This window comes from Trichomonas vaginalis, chromosome III, assembly GCF_026262505.1.
Source record: "Trichomonas vaginalis G3 chromosome III, whole genome shotgun sequence".
Taxonomy (NCBI): domain Eukaryota; phylum Parabasalia; order Trichomonadida; family Trichomonadidae; genus Trichomonas; species Trichomonas vaginalis.
Window position 1 is genome coordinate 12544652 of NC_067205.1, and position 18154 is coordinate 12562805.

Below are 18154 nucleotides of genomic sequence, written 5' to 3' on the forward strand. Positions count from 1 at the left end.
AGTTTTAAGAGTTAATGGTAAATTCAAGGGTCAATTTGATTACTTCAAGAATTTGATGAATTCATGCACTAAGGAATTTTATGATAATTTACTGACGTATTTTATCAATTACGACCTTTCATCATTTAATGTACGAATCATACCGATGACTGAAGCCAAACAAGATTTAATTGAATTATCAACAAATCCTTTAGATGTATGGATAAATACACATTATGATGAATTGTGCGCAGGTATGAAGTGTAAAAATGCGCTATTCTGCAAACCATCAGACATGAAAGACAAAAACTTTCAAATGAGCATTAAGGATAAATGTGATAGGAAACAAAGAAAAATAGATGGTAAACAGACATGGTATTATGTTTTGAAAGAAGAAATGAAAGGATTATATAAACAGGTTGAACCAAACGATAATGAGGATTCATTTACTGACGATGAAATACCTGTAAATGAAGCTTTATAAAGTATGATTTGAATTTATTTTTGCATTAATTCCCCTATGTTGTCAAAATGTCATGTTGTCTCATTTTTTCAGAGAAGTTAAATTACCTGGTGACCTGGTGACCTGGTGACCCCATCAGTTATTCAAAAATAATTAATAAATACCTTCCTCATTAATGTTTTCAGGTTCTTCAATAATGCTTCATAAGTACCTCTCCCTATGTTGTTGTCAAAATGTCATGTTGTCTCATTTTTTCAGAGAAGTTAAATTACCTGGTGACCTGGTGACCCCATCAGTTATTCAAAAATAATTAATTATTGAATAACCTGAAAACATTAACGATAAAATAACTGATAACAAAATTTAATTTTTATATAAATGGATACCCCACAAGCTCAAAATTTACCACGAATCATAACAAGGGAGGAAATGATAAAAATGATGCAAGAACAAATTAAAAACAACAAACCACGAAAACTGAGAAGATGAGGAATAAAAATTAAATTTGGATTGAGTTTAAAAATTCATCTTTATTAAATTCATCTCTTCCAATCAATTTATTTATTCTATTAAATTCTTTTATTTTTGCTTCACTCAGTTTAAGGATTGAACGATAAGTTTCTAATTTTTCGATTATTTCTTTCCTCTCTTTATCGTTTTCAGCCCCACCACATTGCTGCTTCTTTTTGCAATAGCATATTTTTGATTTAATTTTGTTTAGTTTCTTTTTATATTCATCATCTAGACTCTTGGCAGCTTCATTGTCACTCATTTCTTACGAAATAAAAAAAAATTAAATATTATTTAAATATAATGGAGTAATAAAATAAATCGGAATTTCTATTAATTTATTGTCAACTTCAACTAATACATTGCCGTTAATGTATCTAACAAATTCAGCTATTGTGTCAAATCTTCGTCTTCTTTTTGTCATTGATTTATCAGTTTTTCCATAATCGAGATGAATCAAAACTTTATCCCCTTGTTTAAAATTCATGAGCCCCGAATTAATTTGTTCACGTTTAACATCATTCAACCTTTCCATTTGCTTTCTAATATATTCCCATTCTTTTGAAATATCATTTTTCATTTCCACTGGTTTCATGTTTATAGTTCTATGCCATGTATTATTGTAATAATATACTAACTGTTGTATGATGGAGTCATGATTTCCATCCCAGTATATCTGACCGTTAACCCCTAACGCATCTCTAAGAGTTCTCATTACCGCATCAACTATTTTATTATGAAACGTATATGGAGAGGATGAAAAGAAAAAATTAATTTGTGGGAAATAATGAGCCATAGCTGCCTGAAATCCTTTATCACCATCACCCCTGATATTATCTACTCTTTCATGATCTAGTAAGTATTGTATAGCTCTTCTTGTTTCCTGTTCTGTTTTCCCTTTCACCGGAATGCAATATAAATATCTAGTGTTAATGTTAATGGCAAATAAATAAGTAACGTTTCCTTTTGAATATTCTAAATGATCTATTTCGTATGAATATGGATATGGAGCAAATGAAGGGCGACTAAATTTTTCCTTTAACGGTTGAATTTTCGGGTCAATTGGTTTATTTAATATCTTGAAATCCTTTTTAAAATCTTTTTGCTTCTTTAATGTTTGAAATGGATATAATAAAGTGAATGATGAAGGATTAACTGAAGGAGGAGGTACTGTCGTTGGAGGTTTTGGTGTTGCAAGTGTTTTAATTTTATCTGCTTTGATTTTGGATGATGAAGTTTTAGTTGTTGATTTTCCTTTCATTAATTCTGGATGTATTCTATTCATTTGTTTTAAATATGCTGTATATAAAGGTTTGATATACTTTCCCGCTTCGAGTTTATGTTGAAGGATGAATTCCAAAAGTTGATCTTCATTTAAAAGTCGGGCTGAACATGGTTTAACTAATGAATCATAAATTAAAGCTTGTGCATCATTTATGGTCTGAATGACCTGGGCGTTTTGCCCCTTTGTTTTTTGCGGCTCAGGATTATATAAATTATATAATTCATCAATATCTTCTTCTGTTAATACTTTATTTTTGAAATCTTTCAATTGTTTAACTTGTGATTTAGTTTTTCCCTTTGCATATTCATTATTTTTAATTTTGTCTTTAATTTTAGAAATTATTTTATCATGATATTTCAAAATTTCATTTTTATAATAATGATAATAATAATCCATATCATCACCCGTTATATTTTCATCATATTTTTGGAGATATGCTTTTAATTCATAATAAGTAAGAAAATTTTGATTAAATACTAAATCATCAATTAAAATTTTTAAATCTACATTATCCATTTATATAAAAATAAAATAAATGTTTTAAGGGCGCCCACCTCTTTGATCAAGAATCAAAACCATCATTAACGGTTCCTTTTGTCTCTTCTGTGGCATTTCATTAAAATAAAATTTTAAATTGTATTAAATAAACGGCATACAACATCCATTTTCACAACATACAGCCTTAGTGTGTGCTCCTGTTAATGCAGTCTTACCAATTGTTAAGCGAGTCATCATCCTGTTTTTAAGTTGTAAATTAATATTCTGACCATCAAATATCACTTTATCATTTATTATATCCAAATAATTTTTAGGTGTTAATTGTTTATTTTGTCGTAAACTAACACCTTTCATTTTTTGTGCAATCTTTTTAAAATCACCCCCATCAATTGAACCGTTGAATGATGTATAACACTTGGGGCATAAAGCAACCATGTTATCACCTTGTTTCTCAATTGCTAAACCCAATAACTTCTTCTCATGTGCTTTTTCTTCTGCTTTATTCTTTAATTTAGGTTTAAATTTCTCATCAAAACAAAAGAAATCAAAAGGTGCGAATTTGAAAATGTTTTTATCATAAAATTGTTTATCGGTTACAATTGCTTGAAATGCTTGAGTGTTAGGAAGATTTGGGTCGCCAGCGATTGCCCAATAAGATGAATCAGTATCACCTTCAATGAAATGAAAACGATTAACATCCATGCATTTATACATAAAATCATAAATGAAAACCAAATACCAGTATTTTGCGTTATCTAAAGTGAAGAATGCCTCTTGTAAACATGTATCACATCTATAAAATCTATCTTTGAGCATCACTTGATATGTATCTTCACCTATTTCTCTTATGTTTTTAAACTTATTTGACATACATGCAACGCGTGCCTTCTCTGCATTTATTATTTTAGTCTTTGTGTAATTTTGTGTATTCATTGCATCGTAACCATATGATCCATTAAGCGAAATCTTGCAAAATAAACTTTTTCCTTTATTTCCTTCTAATTCAGCCTTTTGTCTTTCGTTCATAAATTTGTTCGCAAATTCATTAAAACAAGTGTTTTTAGTAAATGTTAAAATTGATTGAATATCATCGATGATAAAATTAAACCTGTCTATTAGATACCAAAGATAATAAGAAGAAAATGGTTGATATTGGTTGTGTGTTGATGCTAACTGAGTTAATTTTCTCTGTTTCTGGTCAACTGGTAGATTGTTTGATTTCATGTAATTATACATAAAACTACCAATTGTTTTTTCATCTGTGATAATATCTAAGTTTCTTATTATCGGTAAAAAGTTTATGTAATCATTAATGTATTTTTCATCAATGTGACCCTTTACTTCAGCCACGAATAAAGTATTTTTCTTCTTAATAATTCCTAATGCTTTTGCTTTCTTTGTTGCTGTATCACAAATGATAACACCATTCAATCTTCCTGGCATATACATTTTATGGTCAGTATATTGAATGAAATCATGAGGATTAGATGAAAATGATGAAGGGTATATTGAATGAAATCATGAGGATTAGATGAAAATGATGAAGGATATAATGAATTAAAATCAACACCAACGAAATGAGTCATAATGTTGGTGGTGTCCTCATTTGATACAGTTTTAGTTTCTGGACTATATGAAAGTTTATTAATGTGCGTGATTCCTTTAAGATTTACTCTATGTTGAACATTTGATAGACCACCAGTAATTCCATTACGGAGAATGTGATAAGCTTCAACTGAATCTAAAGTCATTGGTAAATTATTTTTTAATGCATAATTTCTTAAATTGATTCTTAAACGTTGAACATCTTCATCTTTATTTGATTTTACGACATTGCAATAACAACACATTAACTGACAATTTTCTTTGGTATGTGGTTTTTCATTATCGATTCTATCCAATGTTGGTTTATTTGCATATGTAAACGCTTTACCACACATTTTGCATTTAGATGAAAGGATTAAATCGTGATAGTATTGAAAATCATCCATTGAAACATTATTTTTAGTATCTCTTTCCGCTTTTTCATCTTGTTTCTTATATGATTCAATTTTATATTTCCAATACTTTTTCGTTAATTCAAAACTTGATTCTATCTCTTCCTCAAGATATTTTTCATTAGGATTAAAGTCTTTATATGCTAAAGCGTAACGAATCATTGAAGCATTCGATGATAAAGAAAGATTATGAAGCATATCAATTTTATAAACAAATGTTTCTTCAATAATTTTATCGATTGGGTCAATCATAATTTCAACATCTTTATTGCAATAATGAATAAAATATTCTAATCTATTCTTAAAGTTTTTAGCATCATTGAGATATATTTGATAATCACTATCTGATATAGTTTCTTGAGTTAATGCTGAATAAAATGAATCTTGAGTGAATGGTTCCACTTTATATAATTCTTCTTCGTAATTTTCCCACGTGATGAATTGATAAGGGAAAAAGGATTTAACACGTGTTTTATTGTTTCCGAAATCTTGAGTGAATTGGTCTAATGTCCCACCCGCTATATAATTTCTGATGTCAATAAATCTTAATTCATATGGAGCGTTTGTTTTCTTTACAATGATTTGCTTAAATTGTGAAGATGAACCCAGCATTGATTTTATTTTCCATTTTGCAGTGTTTAAATCACGAAGAATTAAATTTAAATCAAACTTTCCCGAATTAAAACCTATGATATTCACTTTATTGAATTCCTCATCTAGAAGTTCTTTAAATGCTTCCTTCTGTTTTTCATTTAATGTATGGGACAAAGTCCCCGCCGTTTGCGACTTCAATAATTCTTGTATTGACTCATATTTGATTTAGCAACTAATGAACAGGTTGAAAATAAAAACTCAATCCAATCAGAAATAAAAGAATCACTCGAAGTTAAGCAAAAATTCCTCGTATATGTTTTATCGTTTAATTTAACCGTTGATGATACCATGAATGGTTTTAAGTAAGCGTTCAAAGTTGCACACTCAGAAAGTTGTAATTCTTCTTTAGTCTCTAATGTTTCGAAGTCAAAAGTAATATAATATCTTGTCGGTTGATAATATTCCTGCAAATTATGAGCTAATAACCACTGATATATCTTCTGTTTCGTAATATGTGGTGCATATGGTTGCTGTGTCTTTTGCAACTGAACGTCTTGAATTAATCTCCCATTATTTTCTTTACATTTCTCACAATGCTTTAAAAATCTTCTTTGGTTTTTCCTTTCTGGATCATCACGGATAGAATAAACTTCTTCTTTACAATATGGACAAACTTTATAGCCGGTGGGTGCTTCAACGTCTGTTATTCTGTCAGCGTGAAGTTTTCCACATGGACTCTGTGTTAATAAAATATTTACTGTTTCAAATTCTGGATCTATCATTATTGATTCCACTAATGGAAAGTCTACCTTATTTATGTCCACGTCTTCTGGTTGAGGATCACAATAATAGAAATCAATATTAACATTTAACATTCTCGCTAATCTCTCACTTTCTGATGAAATGTCAAACCCTTCATATACATCTAATGCTTCATTTAAATAGCTTCTACGAGTTTTAGGATTAGCACCATCAGGAATGTTATAGAAGCGTTTAAATAACCTTCTACCTTCTGCTCTAATTTGATTATCATTCATTTTAGCTGTTCCGTTTTTGTTCATTTATGTAAGAATAAAAAATTAAAAAATAAACTTTATTTTTTAAAGCCCATAAAATGAATTAAGAACACATAAATTTTTATCATCTGCGACGTGACAAATACATTTTAATTTACTCAAGAATGCGTACCCCGATACATTAAATCTAATTCCTGTCTTATTTAATTTCACAACTTTGAAAAGGAATGTATGAATAGCTATAAAATGATGAGAAGATGTTTTATGGGTTGCTTCCATTTTTTCTGAAATAAATGAATAAATATAATGCTTATATGTTTTCATATCTTTTATGTTCTTAATAACGAATGGTATAGACCTTTCCACTTCGTCTTCCTTCGGTGCTGTTCTTTCATATGAAACATTATTGGTATCTTCAATAATGAAACCACAATCACATAAAATTTTATAGGTTCCAATGGTTTCTTTTGATATTTTATCTAATAAATCAAAAACTTTATCAACACCTGTGCATTTATTTAAATAATAATTTGTGTAAATATCATGATCTTCTTTCTTAATCGTATTAGTTGCATATGTCACGTTTTTTAGTGCTTTTTTGAATTTTTCGGAATCTAAAGGTGGTGAAAGTAGGATACAGGGGTATTCTTCATTATCAATAAATTGTAACTTATGTTTACGAATAAATTTAGTTCCTTCTTCTGAAAGTGTTTCGTCTATTTCACCATCTAATAAATTTTGTGTTGATTCTGAGACATAATTTTTATATCTTTCTTCATGAGATTTCTGAACTTCTGATTCTGAAGCTGGGATATTCATTAAACCCTCTACTTCATTTTCATTATATTTTTCAACTTCTCTTAATTCCTTAATTTTTTCATCTATTTCATCTCTTATTTTTTTCAGTCTTTCAATTTCATCGTATTCATCATCTTTAATCCGTTCTTCATAATATTCAGGGAAAACATCAGGTTCTTTAGGTTTTTCTTCTTCAGATGTGGGATATAAGAAATTTATAACATCATCTTTATTCATTTTTCCATCATAATCAAAATCATTTAAGAACTCCGCGAATTTTTTACAATTTCTTAAATAATATTTATCAACTTCATAACCCGCCTCCTCTAATATATTTTTTATTTCCTCGTTTGTGAATCCCAATTTTTTAACGTTGTTAGTTTTGACGCTCATTTTCATACATAATAAAAAATAATAAACATAACTAAGTTTCTAATTTCTTTTTACTCGTTTATGAGGTCTTTGATTATGACTCCATTGATTCCATTCAGGATTTAAACAATGTTTAATTAATCGCGGAATATCTGACATCATCTATATATATAGCTTCTTTTATAAAAGATGAAAAAATAAATTATTTTAAAATTAATGTTAATTTTTTTAAAATGTGTTTATTTCATTATGTATGGGTTGAGTGTAAATGTCTTACAATTTTGAAAATTTTTAAATCTTGATTTATTCAAAAACGTAAGAATAAAAACCGTAAGAATCATACATTTTTTACTTCATATGTTAAAAAAATGATACAAAATCGCTCGATATTGTATGAATTCTTACGTTTACAAAAAAAGTCACATAACCCGTCATATATACTACTACTCCACTTCAAAGTTTATTGCTCAAACAAACTGTTCTTTTAATAGTAACAGCGCTCATTGTTTAAAATAAAATAACTTATCATGCAAATAAATGCCAGAAACGTGAAAGGAGCACTTTGAAGATTAAAATCAAATCTATATTTACACTAAATAAAAATGTTTAGTATATTGGAAATTAATTTGAGAAAGTTCTTCATAGGAATCAGGTGATTTAGAGTTTTTTTCAGAAGAATCGCATTTGAATGTTTGGTAGAATGATAAAATGCTACTTTCATAAATCGGATTTTCAGTAATTAAAGGAGAGCCAGATGTTGAAGATATATAGTTTCTCTGTTCGATGTATGAATTCTTAATTGTGACTGAAGAACGAACAGCGCAAAATAAATAGTGTTTATCATTTTGATCATTTTTGTCAAAAAAGCAGTTTTCAAAAATAGAATTTTGAGTTTGGTAGAAATAAATCAAGCCAGCAGATTTAGTGTTCTGATTCAGTTTTACAAAATTAGAATATTGAACTGTTATTGGAGCTGAATTAAAAGTTAAACTTTGATGAGTTGATAATAATCTATAAAAATTCGAAAAATTGATGATAGATTGGGAATTTATATAATGACACGAACAAGATGATTGTTCATTAGCAGTTAAACTCGTCATATTCGTAGAAGAAAGTACAAATAAACCATTTTTAATGTAAAATGTTGAATATCCTAAATACGTTCGGCCACAGTCATATATTGATGATTCAATAATATAATTTTTGGATTGTGAATCATTTACTTGGCAATATGAAAAATGCCCATTAAAATTTTCGTTGGATGATAATCTACATTTTATGGCGCAGAATCTTCTTTGAATAACTTCTGAACTTCCATTACCAACAAATTGTAAAGCTGCACCGTTTATTTTGCTGTAACAATTGTAAAATATACAATTAGAATGTAGTAATTTAGCATCAATGACTGATATGAATTCAATTGGATGATGTTCTAAAAATGATATAAATTTGCGATTAAAAATGAAGCATTCGTTTCGAGAATTAAAATTAATTGTGATATTTTTCTTATCAACGTAATCTCCGTCATTGATTGTGGTAAAGTATTGATTCCATACTTCTCTTGGAATGCCTGAATAGCGGAACTTGTTAAATAATGTGAAGAAAACTGAGATAATTTATAAAATGAAAAATTGATGTTTTGAAAAGGATCTATCGTCAAAAAGTTTAACAAATGTGACCAAGTTAAACAATTCGATTGTGATGAGTGTCGGCATTTTGTTTTCATTAACAATTCTTTATAGAAAATTCTTTCTGAACCTTTCAAAAAAATTGAGAAAGCTCTTAAATCTGATCAGAATTTAAATTCAATTGGATATCAATTTTTCAGAATGGAGAAAGAAGCTGATTTTGGGAGAACACGAAGAATATGGTATATTGCCGGAGTTGTTGCAGGAAACTTATTAAGTTACTATCTACGAGGCCTCTTTTATACTAGAAAGTCACAAATTTGGAATGGATGCCCTTTTATTATATTTAAACGACCATGGATGGGTACTCTCGTAATGACAATAGGTATTTCGCTTTGTACACTTGTTTATTATATCAAAACATTGTTAGATCCAAAAAATCATCCAAAATTTTCTCATACACCCACTTACATCTATCTATTCATTGCTTTAATAGCATTTTTAGACATATTTATTTCAATAGTTCCATCATATACAATTTCCGAAAATTTAGGTCCATTTTCAGTTGCAACTCGATATTTTGATCTATTATTCATCATTATTATACAGAATGTATTCATGACGCCAATTCGTTATGCATATCAATGGGTTTCTCTAGGAATTGTTGCATTTGGAATTGTTTTTGTTGCAGTTGGAGTCTTTAAGAATAAAGAAACAAGACTAAAGCTATTACCTTCTTTGTTACAATTAGCTTCACAGCTGTTTATTTCAATTAGAACTGTTTTGATCCAAAAAGTTTCGCATGAAAATGATATAAATCCTTGGTTTTTAACTGGATTCGATGGAATCTTTGGATTCCTCATTGTTCTCTTCGGAGGATATCCTTTAGCATATTTCCTACCCGAAAAATCATTCTCTTCTCTTCATGAAAACCTTTGTTCTTCTGCTTTATTGACTTTTCATTCGATTTCAATCATTATTTTATTTTTGATTTATATTCCAATAACATGCATATATAATGCATCTATCACGGGAACAATCACTACTACTAATGCTGTAGGATACACGATTGTTGAGATGATTTGTGGATCAATAAATTGGATTATAGATTTGATAATTTTTCATGCTTTCAATGGAAAGTTCATTCTGGAAGCAGATAAAAAGTTTGGCGTTGAATGAGATAGTTTTAGCTATTTCAGATTGTTAGGATCATTGACATTCCTTCTTGGAGGAGCCATATATTTGAAAATAATCAAATTCCCGTGCTTTAGCTATCCTGCACCTTCTGTAACAAAAATTAGTATGTCTGAATCTGCCTTCGAGATGAATTATAACGTAGCAATTAATGTTTAGAAACAACAATCATAATAATGATTGAAAATTGTTTGTTGGTTTGGAAATCCAAAATTAAATTTATATGAATTTAGTTATATCTAGGGATTTTTAAATCCTTTTATCCATAAACTTGAATACTTTCCTTATGTCATTATTTTTTTATATACTAATAAAGAATATCATGTAGTGAGTCTGCAAAAAGATTTTAACTTCTGATGTGGAATACGTAGAGTATACAATATGATAAACTGTTGAGTTGACTCCGGTGATTGTTGGATAAGATCTGAATTCGAGAACACGCATGTCACTGTGATTGCTTGGAGTTGTGAATGCTGTGATCGGTGTGGATGAGAATGCAAAGAAATGAGCTAAGGAGTAATCTTGAGCTGTCATGTTTCCTGATTTATCATCTTCTTCAACGAGACTGAATTTTTATACGTGTGTTGGAGTGGCAACAATGACATCGTTTGTGGCATAATATGAAACTACGTTATAATAGCATAAAACTGATACTTTGGCAAAATGATTTTTCATTATGACTTGGTTTGAGGGTAATTTCAAAAGATTCTTATATACGAAAAAAGGAGATTTGACAGAATGTCAAATCTCCTCAAAAAGTGACAGTTTACATGGCAAACAATTGCGAGCAATTTTTAGCCATTTTGGCTGAGAACTAGGGTCTGCGAGGTACATAGATAGAATCACTACCTCGCAGACTCTAGTTCTCTATATGGCGCCGAGAAATTTTGGTGAAATGTCGTCGCATTTCACCAAAATTTTCTCGACGCCATAGGATGAATTGGAGGGTGTGAGATACTATTACATATAATAGTACTCACACCCTCCAAAACCTCGAAAATCTCAAAATTTCCTGCAATTATCATCAACTTTGCATAGCACAATCGACCAAAAATTCATTCAATTGTCCTTCTTCTCAATATTTCTTAACTCTTTCGATTTCTTTCAAAATATCTTTCAATAATCTTTCAATGATAAATATTATACAAAAACGATTAGTATGAAACTTTTTTGCATTTTAAAAATATTTTATATTTCTGTTTTTATTTCAATTTTTATATTTTTATTTTCCTTTTTTTTAGATGAAACTTATTTGTTTACCAATATTCCTTATCTTATAAATTTTTTCAATTGAATACTACAATAATTTTATCTCTCCTTTATTAAATTTTCGATTTTTATGTTAATTCTAATTCTTTGCACTATTTCTTGTCTAAATCTTCTAAAATTTTTATTTTAATTTAATTTGACACATAATCATCCTTTTAATTTTCGATTCAAATCCTTATCCTCTTCATTATTTTTCAATAATTTTTTTCATCGTAATTTGTAAAATTCGTTCTTTTTTAGCTGTTTAAATAATCCAAAACCATGATATTTATTATTGTTAATTATTCCTAATCATCTTTTTTCCATTATTTTAATTTTTATCTGAACCATTTAAATTAATTTTGTTAAGAATATTTTTTCAATATAGACTTCTGAAATAATTAAATTATTCTCAAATTCTCACAAATTATTTCATTTCAAATTTGTTTAAAATGAATTTGTACACCTTAGTTGATTCAGCTTGGCTTGAAACAGCTCTAGCACAGATTCAAAGGCGCACACCGTTAGCCATTGTTCTCACAAATGTTCCACTAGTCAACAACACTATTCGTTTATCAATTAACAAGATAACATTTTACACAGCTCTCTTATGTAATAGACTAATTACTATTGAAGAGTACTTACATCATACATACAAACTTCAAGAGTTTACTACTTTCTACATTAAATATAATAATCGACTCTACGAGTGTTCATCCATTTTGAAACACAGAGATGACACTCTCCTTACCGATTATTTGATATTACAAAGTTCAAACGACTCTCGTATACAGGACGAACCCTCATCAGCCAGCACTCCTCTACAACGCCAGCTTTCATCAGCCAGCACTACCAACTCTGTTCCACAGCAACAGCTCTCAACAGCCAACGCTCCTCTACAAAGCCCACTTTCTGCCAACACCCCGCCACAACGCCAGCTCTCTGCCAACGCTCCTCTTCAACGCCAGCTTTCATTAGCCAGCAGTACCAACACTCCCCCACAGCAACAACTCTCTGCCAATACTCCTCTTCAACGCCAGCTCTCTGCCAATACTCCTCTTCAACGCCAGCTCTCTGCCAACACTCTTCCACAGCAACAACTCTCTGCCAACACTCCTCTTCAACGCCAACTCTCTGCCAATACTCCTCTTCAACGCCAGCTCTCTGCCAACACCTCGGCACAGCAACAACTCTCTGCCAACACTCCCCCACAGCAACAGCTCTCTGCCAATACTCAGCCTCAGCCTCACCCATCTGTGTCTATTCCCCTTAAGCGCGGGAGACCCAAAGTTAATGTACCAAAAGATCTTAAGGTAACTATTAGAAGTTAGTATGGGTTAGTTGGGTACGGAGGCACTGCGCGCCTCCTTACCCATTATATGTGAATTTGACACTTTACGAAACCGTTAACGTATATTTTACAACATGAACGCAAAAACTAACTTAACCTTAAATATTTACAAAACCACCAACCATTTCACCTCACTAACGAACTCACTAATGAAAAAATAAACGTTCTCATAAATTTTCTTCAATATCTTCATCGTCAATGTTAACTCTATTGTAGTCATACTTGAAGTCATAAAGTTTCTCAAGTTTTGAAATGCATAGTCTTGTTAACTTACCTTCATCATCATAAGTTTTTATAAAACTACCATGACAATCTTTATAAACAGTCAATGTATAATCTACTGGTCTAGGATGAAGTGTAAAGAACATGTTATACTCAGGAAGGAAGAATAAATGTTTAAATGTATGTTTGTTATATGTTTTGATTTGTATGAGTTGCTTTTGTTCTGTCATTTATATAAAAATAAAATAAAAAATAATTTTAAAAAAATAAACTTAAAAATAAATGATATCACCACCCTCACACGTATGAAAACATAGCACAAAAATAAATTTAGGGTAGATGGGTATATCTAACCCGATTTCTAACCCGATTTCTATCCTGTTGAATTCATTGCTTTATAACTCTCTTCCTTGGTTTCTTTTTAGTTGCTTTCTTAACATCTGTCTCCAACTTGACTGTCTTTCTTCTTCGGCCGTAATGATACCAGTTACTTCCACCAGTCAATGGGTCAAATGGTCTTTCGTAAGGGTTTCCATACATTCCATAGGGACCATACGGAAGAACTACTGGTGGAGAAGAAACATTTTCTTTAGTTCCATCGAATCTATTTAAATGCATTGTTTCACCTTTCATCTGGTCATTAAAGTCTTTTGCGTGTTTTGCAAACTCATCGTCCTTTCCTAAAGCATTTTCTGACTCAGTCGCAACCAAATTGGATGCTTTATTTATGAGCCCTATTTTATTTAATCTTAACTTCTTTGCAACCCAGCCTCCAATCTTCCCTTTATTTGCATCTAATGTCTTCGAAACCCTTCCTCCACTCATTTTATTTACTGCGTCATAAGCTCCAAGTGCTTTTGCTCCAAATGCTAATGCTTTTGTTCCCATTGCGCCTAAAGCTGCCCAAGCTACCATTTACACCATATTAAAATCATCTCTCTTCAATATTATCTCATAAAAGTTCTCGTTACTGGAGAAAGTCAATGAAACATAAGCGTTCTCACGGGCTTCGCCCTCACCGCTTTGCGGTCTATCTAACTTCTTTCTTATTTCATCTATACGCTTCAAAATGTCTGAACAATTGCTAACATCTTCTACAACAGTTATTTCATCATGAATGACCTTCAAGAACAAGTTCATTTAATATGCTATTAAAATCATCTCAATAATGAGTCCATCCTTTCCATCTTTAGGTAGCACAACATCTTTCATTGAAGAAGGTTCGACAAGTCTTATGTTAAACTTACTGACAAAGTTTGTTATACTATAATGCTTCGGCGGCGAATACATGTAGTTTGAAAGACATAATATAGATTCTTCAGCAAATTCACTTATACTGGATTTTATAACAATGTTTTCACGAGACCAAATGCCACCAATTGAAACTTGTAAGCAATCCTGCTGAACCTTCTACTGTAAACGTCGATGGTAACATTCCACGAAGGTCATCTATTGACATCGTTGAGTCACTGAATTTAAAGATTTTCTTAAAGCAATCGTCATTATATAACCATGCAATAGCTTTGAAGTTTTCATTCGAATATACATCTGCTTCATTAAATGTAAAACCTGACTTCTTTGCAGAGACGACTTTAAAATCTATTGAGTTTGTTTCAAAATTATATGCTATGGTAACTTCTGAAGGTAATGGATGTCCTTCCGCAGTAAGTTGTTCTCTCACTACCGTTTGAAGCTTTGTGTTAAAAACTTTCATGTCATCTCCTGTGTCTAGGTTCACATACACAGCAACAGGAAAACTATCTTGCTTCTTTGTTTCATCATTATACCTCAAAACATTAAAGTTCTTCAATAATATTGTTCTTCCTACTGGAATACTTCTAACTTGTCTTATTTCAATAGCTTTCTCACCTCCTACATACTCTACCCAGTGTCTTGGATATTCATAAGTATACTGACTTTCTTGAATTTTGGTTGGTTTCATCATAACGTGTTCATAGTATATCTTTATACTCTTGTCAGTTAGACTCGGTGCTATGTTCTGAATATTTCTGACTTGCATTTTTAATGGAGATAAAATGAAGCATTTAATACATGACGTAGATGAAGACATGAATGAAACTACAGACAAACTTAACTCTTCTCTTATTCTTCCTTTCAGTAAGGACTATGCGTTCTGTTCAAATGGTGTTTATTTCTATTGTGGAAAGATGGGGTCAGGAAAGACATTTAACCTCATTCGTTGTATACTCATAACAGAGCGTTTAGGAAATGACTCATATTATGACCAAATCATTATATCAGCAACTTCAGACTCTATGGACTCAACAGCGAAAACATTCATGTCAAAAGTTCAAGCCTCAGTCGTTAAAGTTCCAGATAGCAAACTCATTGAATTTCTTCAACGTTACATTCGACGTAAGAGAAAATATTATGCCATCGTAGAGTTCATACAGTCAGGAATGCAAAAGACCTCGGAAGAAATGGAAAGAATTATTGACAAACACCACTTACGTTAGTACTCAGGAGTTTACGATATGAAACGACTGACAAACTACATTCTATCAAAACTTTCAAAATACCCCTTCAAAAAGTATCCTTCAAACACTCTGCTCGTTTGTGACGACTTCGCTGGAAAAGGTTTAGTGTCAAAGCCTGACTCACCATTAGCTAACGTCATTACTAAAGTCAGACATTACCACTTAACTGTAGCAATACTTATGCAAACATAGCGTTTTCTTGCTTTAAACATAAAACGTCTCATAACTGACTTCGTTATCTTTCAAGGTTTCTCACGTTATGATATTGAACTCATTTGGAAACAGTCAGGTATAACATTACCTTTTGAAGAAATTTGGGAAGCATATAAGTCTCTCATCTCTCCTCGTTCATACCTTGAGATTCATATCATGACTAATACCATTAAAGTTAAAAATATTCCATGGGAACGACCAACATTGTTTTAAAGTTTAACCTTCAATTGACTGATGGTAAACAAATTCCATGCATCTCTGTCGCCATTTCTGTTAATATTTTTGCTGTCATTCATATCATCCACTTCCCCATCCGTTAGCTTTTGAGGATATGTGTTAGAATAGCTGTTCTTAAATGAAGGCTTTTCACCTTGAGAGCATAAACTCTATAACTTTCTGCATACTTTATGTTTGAACCTCCTGAGCCATCATTGACATAAATTTTTATAGGCTTCCACCCTTTGTTCATGTTCCTGCTTCTTCCCTTAGCTCTTTTGTTCAGTAGTCCTACATCTTTATACACAGCACCTGTCTCAGTGAATTCAACAATATTTTCATTCGTTAGCTTTACATTCAAACCCTTGTCGAGTATATTGTTCATTTCATACATATAAAAGGTTTTTATTCTATATGAAATAAGAAGCAAATCCATCTTAGCTGGTGCCGTTAATGTTCCAATTGAACCAACATCAAATGTTGACTCACGAATGACAAACAATATTGTCATAAAGAACTATAGTTCAGAGTGTTTGAAAGAAAAAGAACCAGAACTTAAGTCGGTGAATTTAAACTCAGCTTCAAGTGCAAACGCTAACGCTACATCAGATGTTAAGTTAGAGTATCCACCACTGGACCAAATTCTTTCAAGAGAAGCCAACGACAACCCTTACACAAATGTTCAAACAAATCCTTCAGATAACGTAGACCATTACCTTCTTCAGTTATACCAAACAATTTTACTCAAAGACGATAAGAAGCTTTTGACAAATCTTATAAGTAAGAACCAAATAATTCTAACAAAGGAGGACCTTGAAAATGTTATCTCACGAATAACAGGGAAACAATGTGTCATTGACTATCTCGACCCTGAAATCGAATGCTGCGGTCAAACTCCACTATTCATGAAAATAGGTAACATCCGCATCATTGAAACACCAGGAACTACAGGAGTTGAGTTTAAGTATAAATATTCGAACGAGTATACAAAACTTTCAACAGAATATAAACTTTGTTTGAAATATGTTTTAGTAAATTAAAGCAGTCAGGAGGGCTCTTTGAGCCCATCTTGGCGCTTTGCGCCGTCAGTCAAAAAAAAATTTCAAGTTAGCAATTTGTAATATCTATCCAAAACTTCTTCAACAGTATCGAACTCATCTTCATAATGCAAACCTAATCTTATTGACTTGGTGCAGTTTTCACTAACACAATATTTTTCTGTTCTCTTGACTGACATAACTAACTCATTTGTTTCATCAAACAGCAACAACCAAAGTTCATGACCTAATACATAACATTCATACTTTATATTTTTAGCTCTGAGTTCTCTTGTAAGCTGATGCATTTAATATTATCTAAAAAGTCTACTTCAACAGTCATTCGCACTGGTGCCTTCAGTTCTACAGGCTCTCCTTGAAAGTCAACAAGTCTGAATTGCATATCTTTCAAATTATGAGGACTAATGCGAACCCATTTACCTAAATGAGTTGCTATGACAGGAACGTTTGGAATGAACATTGAATTTACTTCATAACAGAAAGACTTATATTCTACTGAACCTTTACTATTAACTCCTGAAATACCTGTGACATTAGCTATTTTTGACTCAATGTACAAACAATTACCATAACATACGTATGGAACAGATTTCATCTCAATCGTTTTGTCAACACTTTTCAAAGGAAATGTCATATGGTATGCTCCCAGAAGCAATTGAACTCTATGACTCATTCTTGGTATCTTAAACTCTTTCTCGCTGCTGAACTTCAATGTTCCCTCAGAAGAGAGTTCGACATCTATGTTGTCAATAGTTTCTTCATTTATGAGAGTATCTATGACTCCAGCAATTTTATCTATTCTATACCCAACTCTGTTAGGAAATGTTACAACACTTCTTTTGTCATCTATTTCAATCTCTATGAAATCTGTTTCATCTGTTATGACAAAAGTTGCGATAGTATTGAAGTCAACAACTCTGAAAGCAAGCGCTTCATTCTGAAGACCTAAGTTTGTTTGTAGTTTTACTGTCCCGTATTCGTTCGGGTCTGTACTTTGTAAATAGAACAACATTT

General features: G+C 31.3%; 12 protein-coding genes and 2 pseudogenes across 14 annotated transcripts, besides 3 other annotated features; 6 read left to right on the top strand and 8 right to left on the bottom strand.

The window, feature by feature from the left end:
- Positions 1-7491: part of a mobile genetic element that runs on past the window's edge.
- TVAGG3_0689570 (uncharacterized protein) lies at positions 146-463 on the top strand (the record flags this gene model as incomplete). The annotated part of the gene is made up of 1 exon (XM_051242998.1): positions 146-463. One exon carries the CDS (start codon positions 146-148, stop codon positions 461-463), a length of 318 nt encoding a protein of 105 aa, XP_051089585.1.
- On the bottom strand, positions 942-1214 carry TVAGG3_0689580 (uncharacterized protein; the record flags this gene model as incomplete). The annotated part of the gene is made up of 1 exon (XM_001316717.1): positions 942-1214. One exon carries the CDS (start codon positions 1212-1214, stop codon positions 942-944), a length of 273 nt encoding a protein of 90 aa, XP_001316752.1.
- Positions 1236-2753, bottom strand: TVAGG3_0689590 (integrase core domain containing protein family; the record flags this gene model as incomplete). Its single annotated transcript, XM_051242999.1, has 1 exon — positions 1236-2753. One exon carries the CDS (start codon positions 2751-2753, stop codon positions 1236-1238), a length of 1518 nt encoding a protein of 505 aa, XP_051089586.1.
- On the bottom strand, positions 2877-3971 carry TVAGG3_0689600 (CBG23764 family; the record flags this gene model as incomplete). Its single annotated transcript, XM_051243000.1, has 1 exon — positions 2877-3971. One exon carries the CDS (start codon positions 3969-3971, stop codon positions 2877-2879), a length of 1095 nt encoding a protein of 364 aa, XP_051089587.1.
- On the bottom strand, positions 4163-6387 carry TVAGG3_0689610 (annotated as a pseudogene). The gene has a single exon. A coding segment is annotated over exon 1 (2225 nt).
- Positions 7107-7581: a mobile genetic element.
- Positions 7582-9341: 1760 nt separating this feature from the next.
- TVAGG3_0689630 (solute carrier family 35 member F6 family) lies at positions 9342-10319 on the top strand (the record flags this gene model as incomplete). The annotated part of the gene is made up of 1 exon (XM_001316718.1): positions 9342-10319. One exon carries the CDS (start codon positions 9342-9344, stop codon positions 10317-10319), a length of 978 nt encoding a protein of 325 aa, XP_001316753.1.
- Positions 10320-10634: 315 nt separating this feature from the next.
- Positions 10635-10868, bottom strand: TVAGG3_0689640 (uncharacterized protein; the record flags this gene model as incomplete). The annotated part of the gene is made up of 1 exon (XM_001316719.1): positions 10635-10868. One exon carries the CDS (start codon positions 10866-10868, stop codon positions 10635-10637), a length of 234 nt encoding a protein of 77 aa, XP_001316754.1.
- A 2038-nt stretch (positions 10869-12906) lies between these two features.
- Positions 12907-18154: part of a mobile genetic element that runs on past the window's edge.
- TVAGG3_0689660 (protein of unknown function, DUF4107 family) lies at positions 13640-14070 on the bottom strand (the record flags this gene model as incomplete). The annotated part of the gene is made up of 1 exon (XM_051243001.1): positions 13640-14070. A coding segment is annotated over one exon (431 nt), but the record flags the coding sequence as incomplete, so codon positions are not given.
- On the bottom strand, positions 14299-15175 carry TVAGG3_0689670 (annotated as a pseudogene). Its single transcript has one exon. A coding segment is annotated over exon 1 (877 nt).
- Positions 15225-15632, top strand: TVAGG3_0689680 (uncharacterized protein; the record flags this gene model as incomplete). The annotated part of the gene is made up of 1 exon (XM_051243002.1): positions 15225-15632. One exon carries the CDS (start codon positions 15225-15227, stop codon positions 15630-15632), a length of 408 nt encoding a protein of 135 aa, XP_051089589.1.
- On the top strand, positions 15633-15845 carry TVAGG3_0689690 (protein of unknown function, DUF4106 family; the record flags this gene model as incomplete). The annotated part of the gene is made up of 1 exon (XM_051243003.1): positions 15633-15845. A coding segment is annotated over one exon (213 nt), but the record flags the coding sequence as incomplete, so codon positions are not given.
- Positions 15846-16079, top strand: TVAGG3_0689700 (protein of unknown function, DUF4106 family; the record flags this gene model as incomplete). The annotated part of the gene is made up of 1 exon (XM_051243004.1): positions 15846-16079. A coding segment is annotated over one exon (234 nt), but the record flags the coding sequence as incomplete, so codon positions are not given.
- TVAGG3_0689710 (uncharacterized protein) lies at positions 16574-17122 on the top strand (the record flags this gene model as incomplete). Its single annotated transcript, XM_051243005.1, has 1 exon — positions 16574-17122. The coding sequence occupies one exon, from the start codon at positions 16574-16576 to the stop codon at positions 17120-17122; it is 549 nt and encodes a 182-aa protein (XP_051089592.1).
- TVAGG3_0689720 (uncharacterized protein) lies at positions 17388-18152 on the bottom strand (the record flags this gene model as incomplete). Its single annotated transcript, XM_051243006.1, has 1 exon — positions 17388-18152. The coding sequence occupies one exon, from the start codon at positions 18150-18152 to the stop codon at positions 17388-17390; it is 765 nt and encodes a 254-aa protein (XP_051089593.1).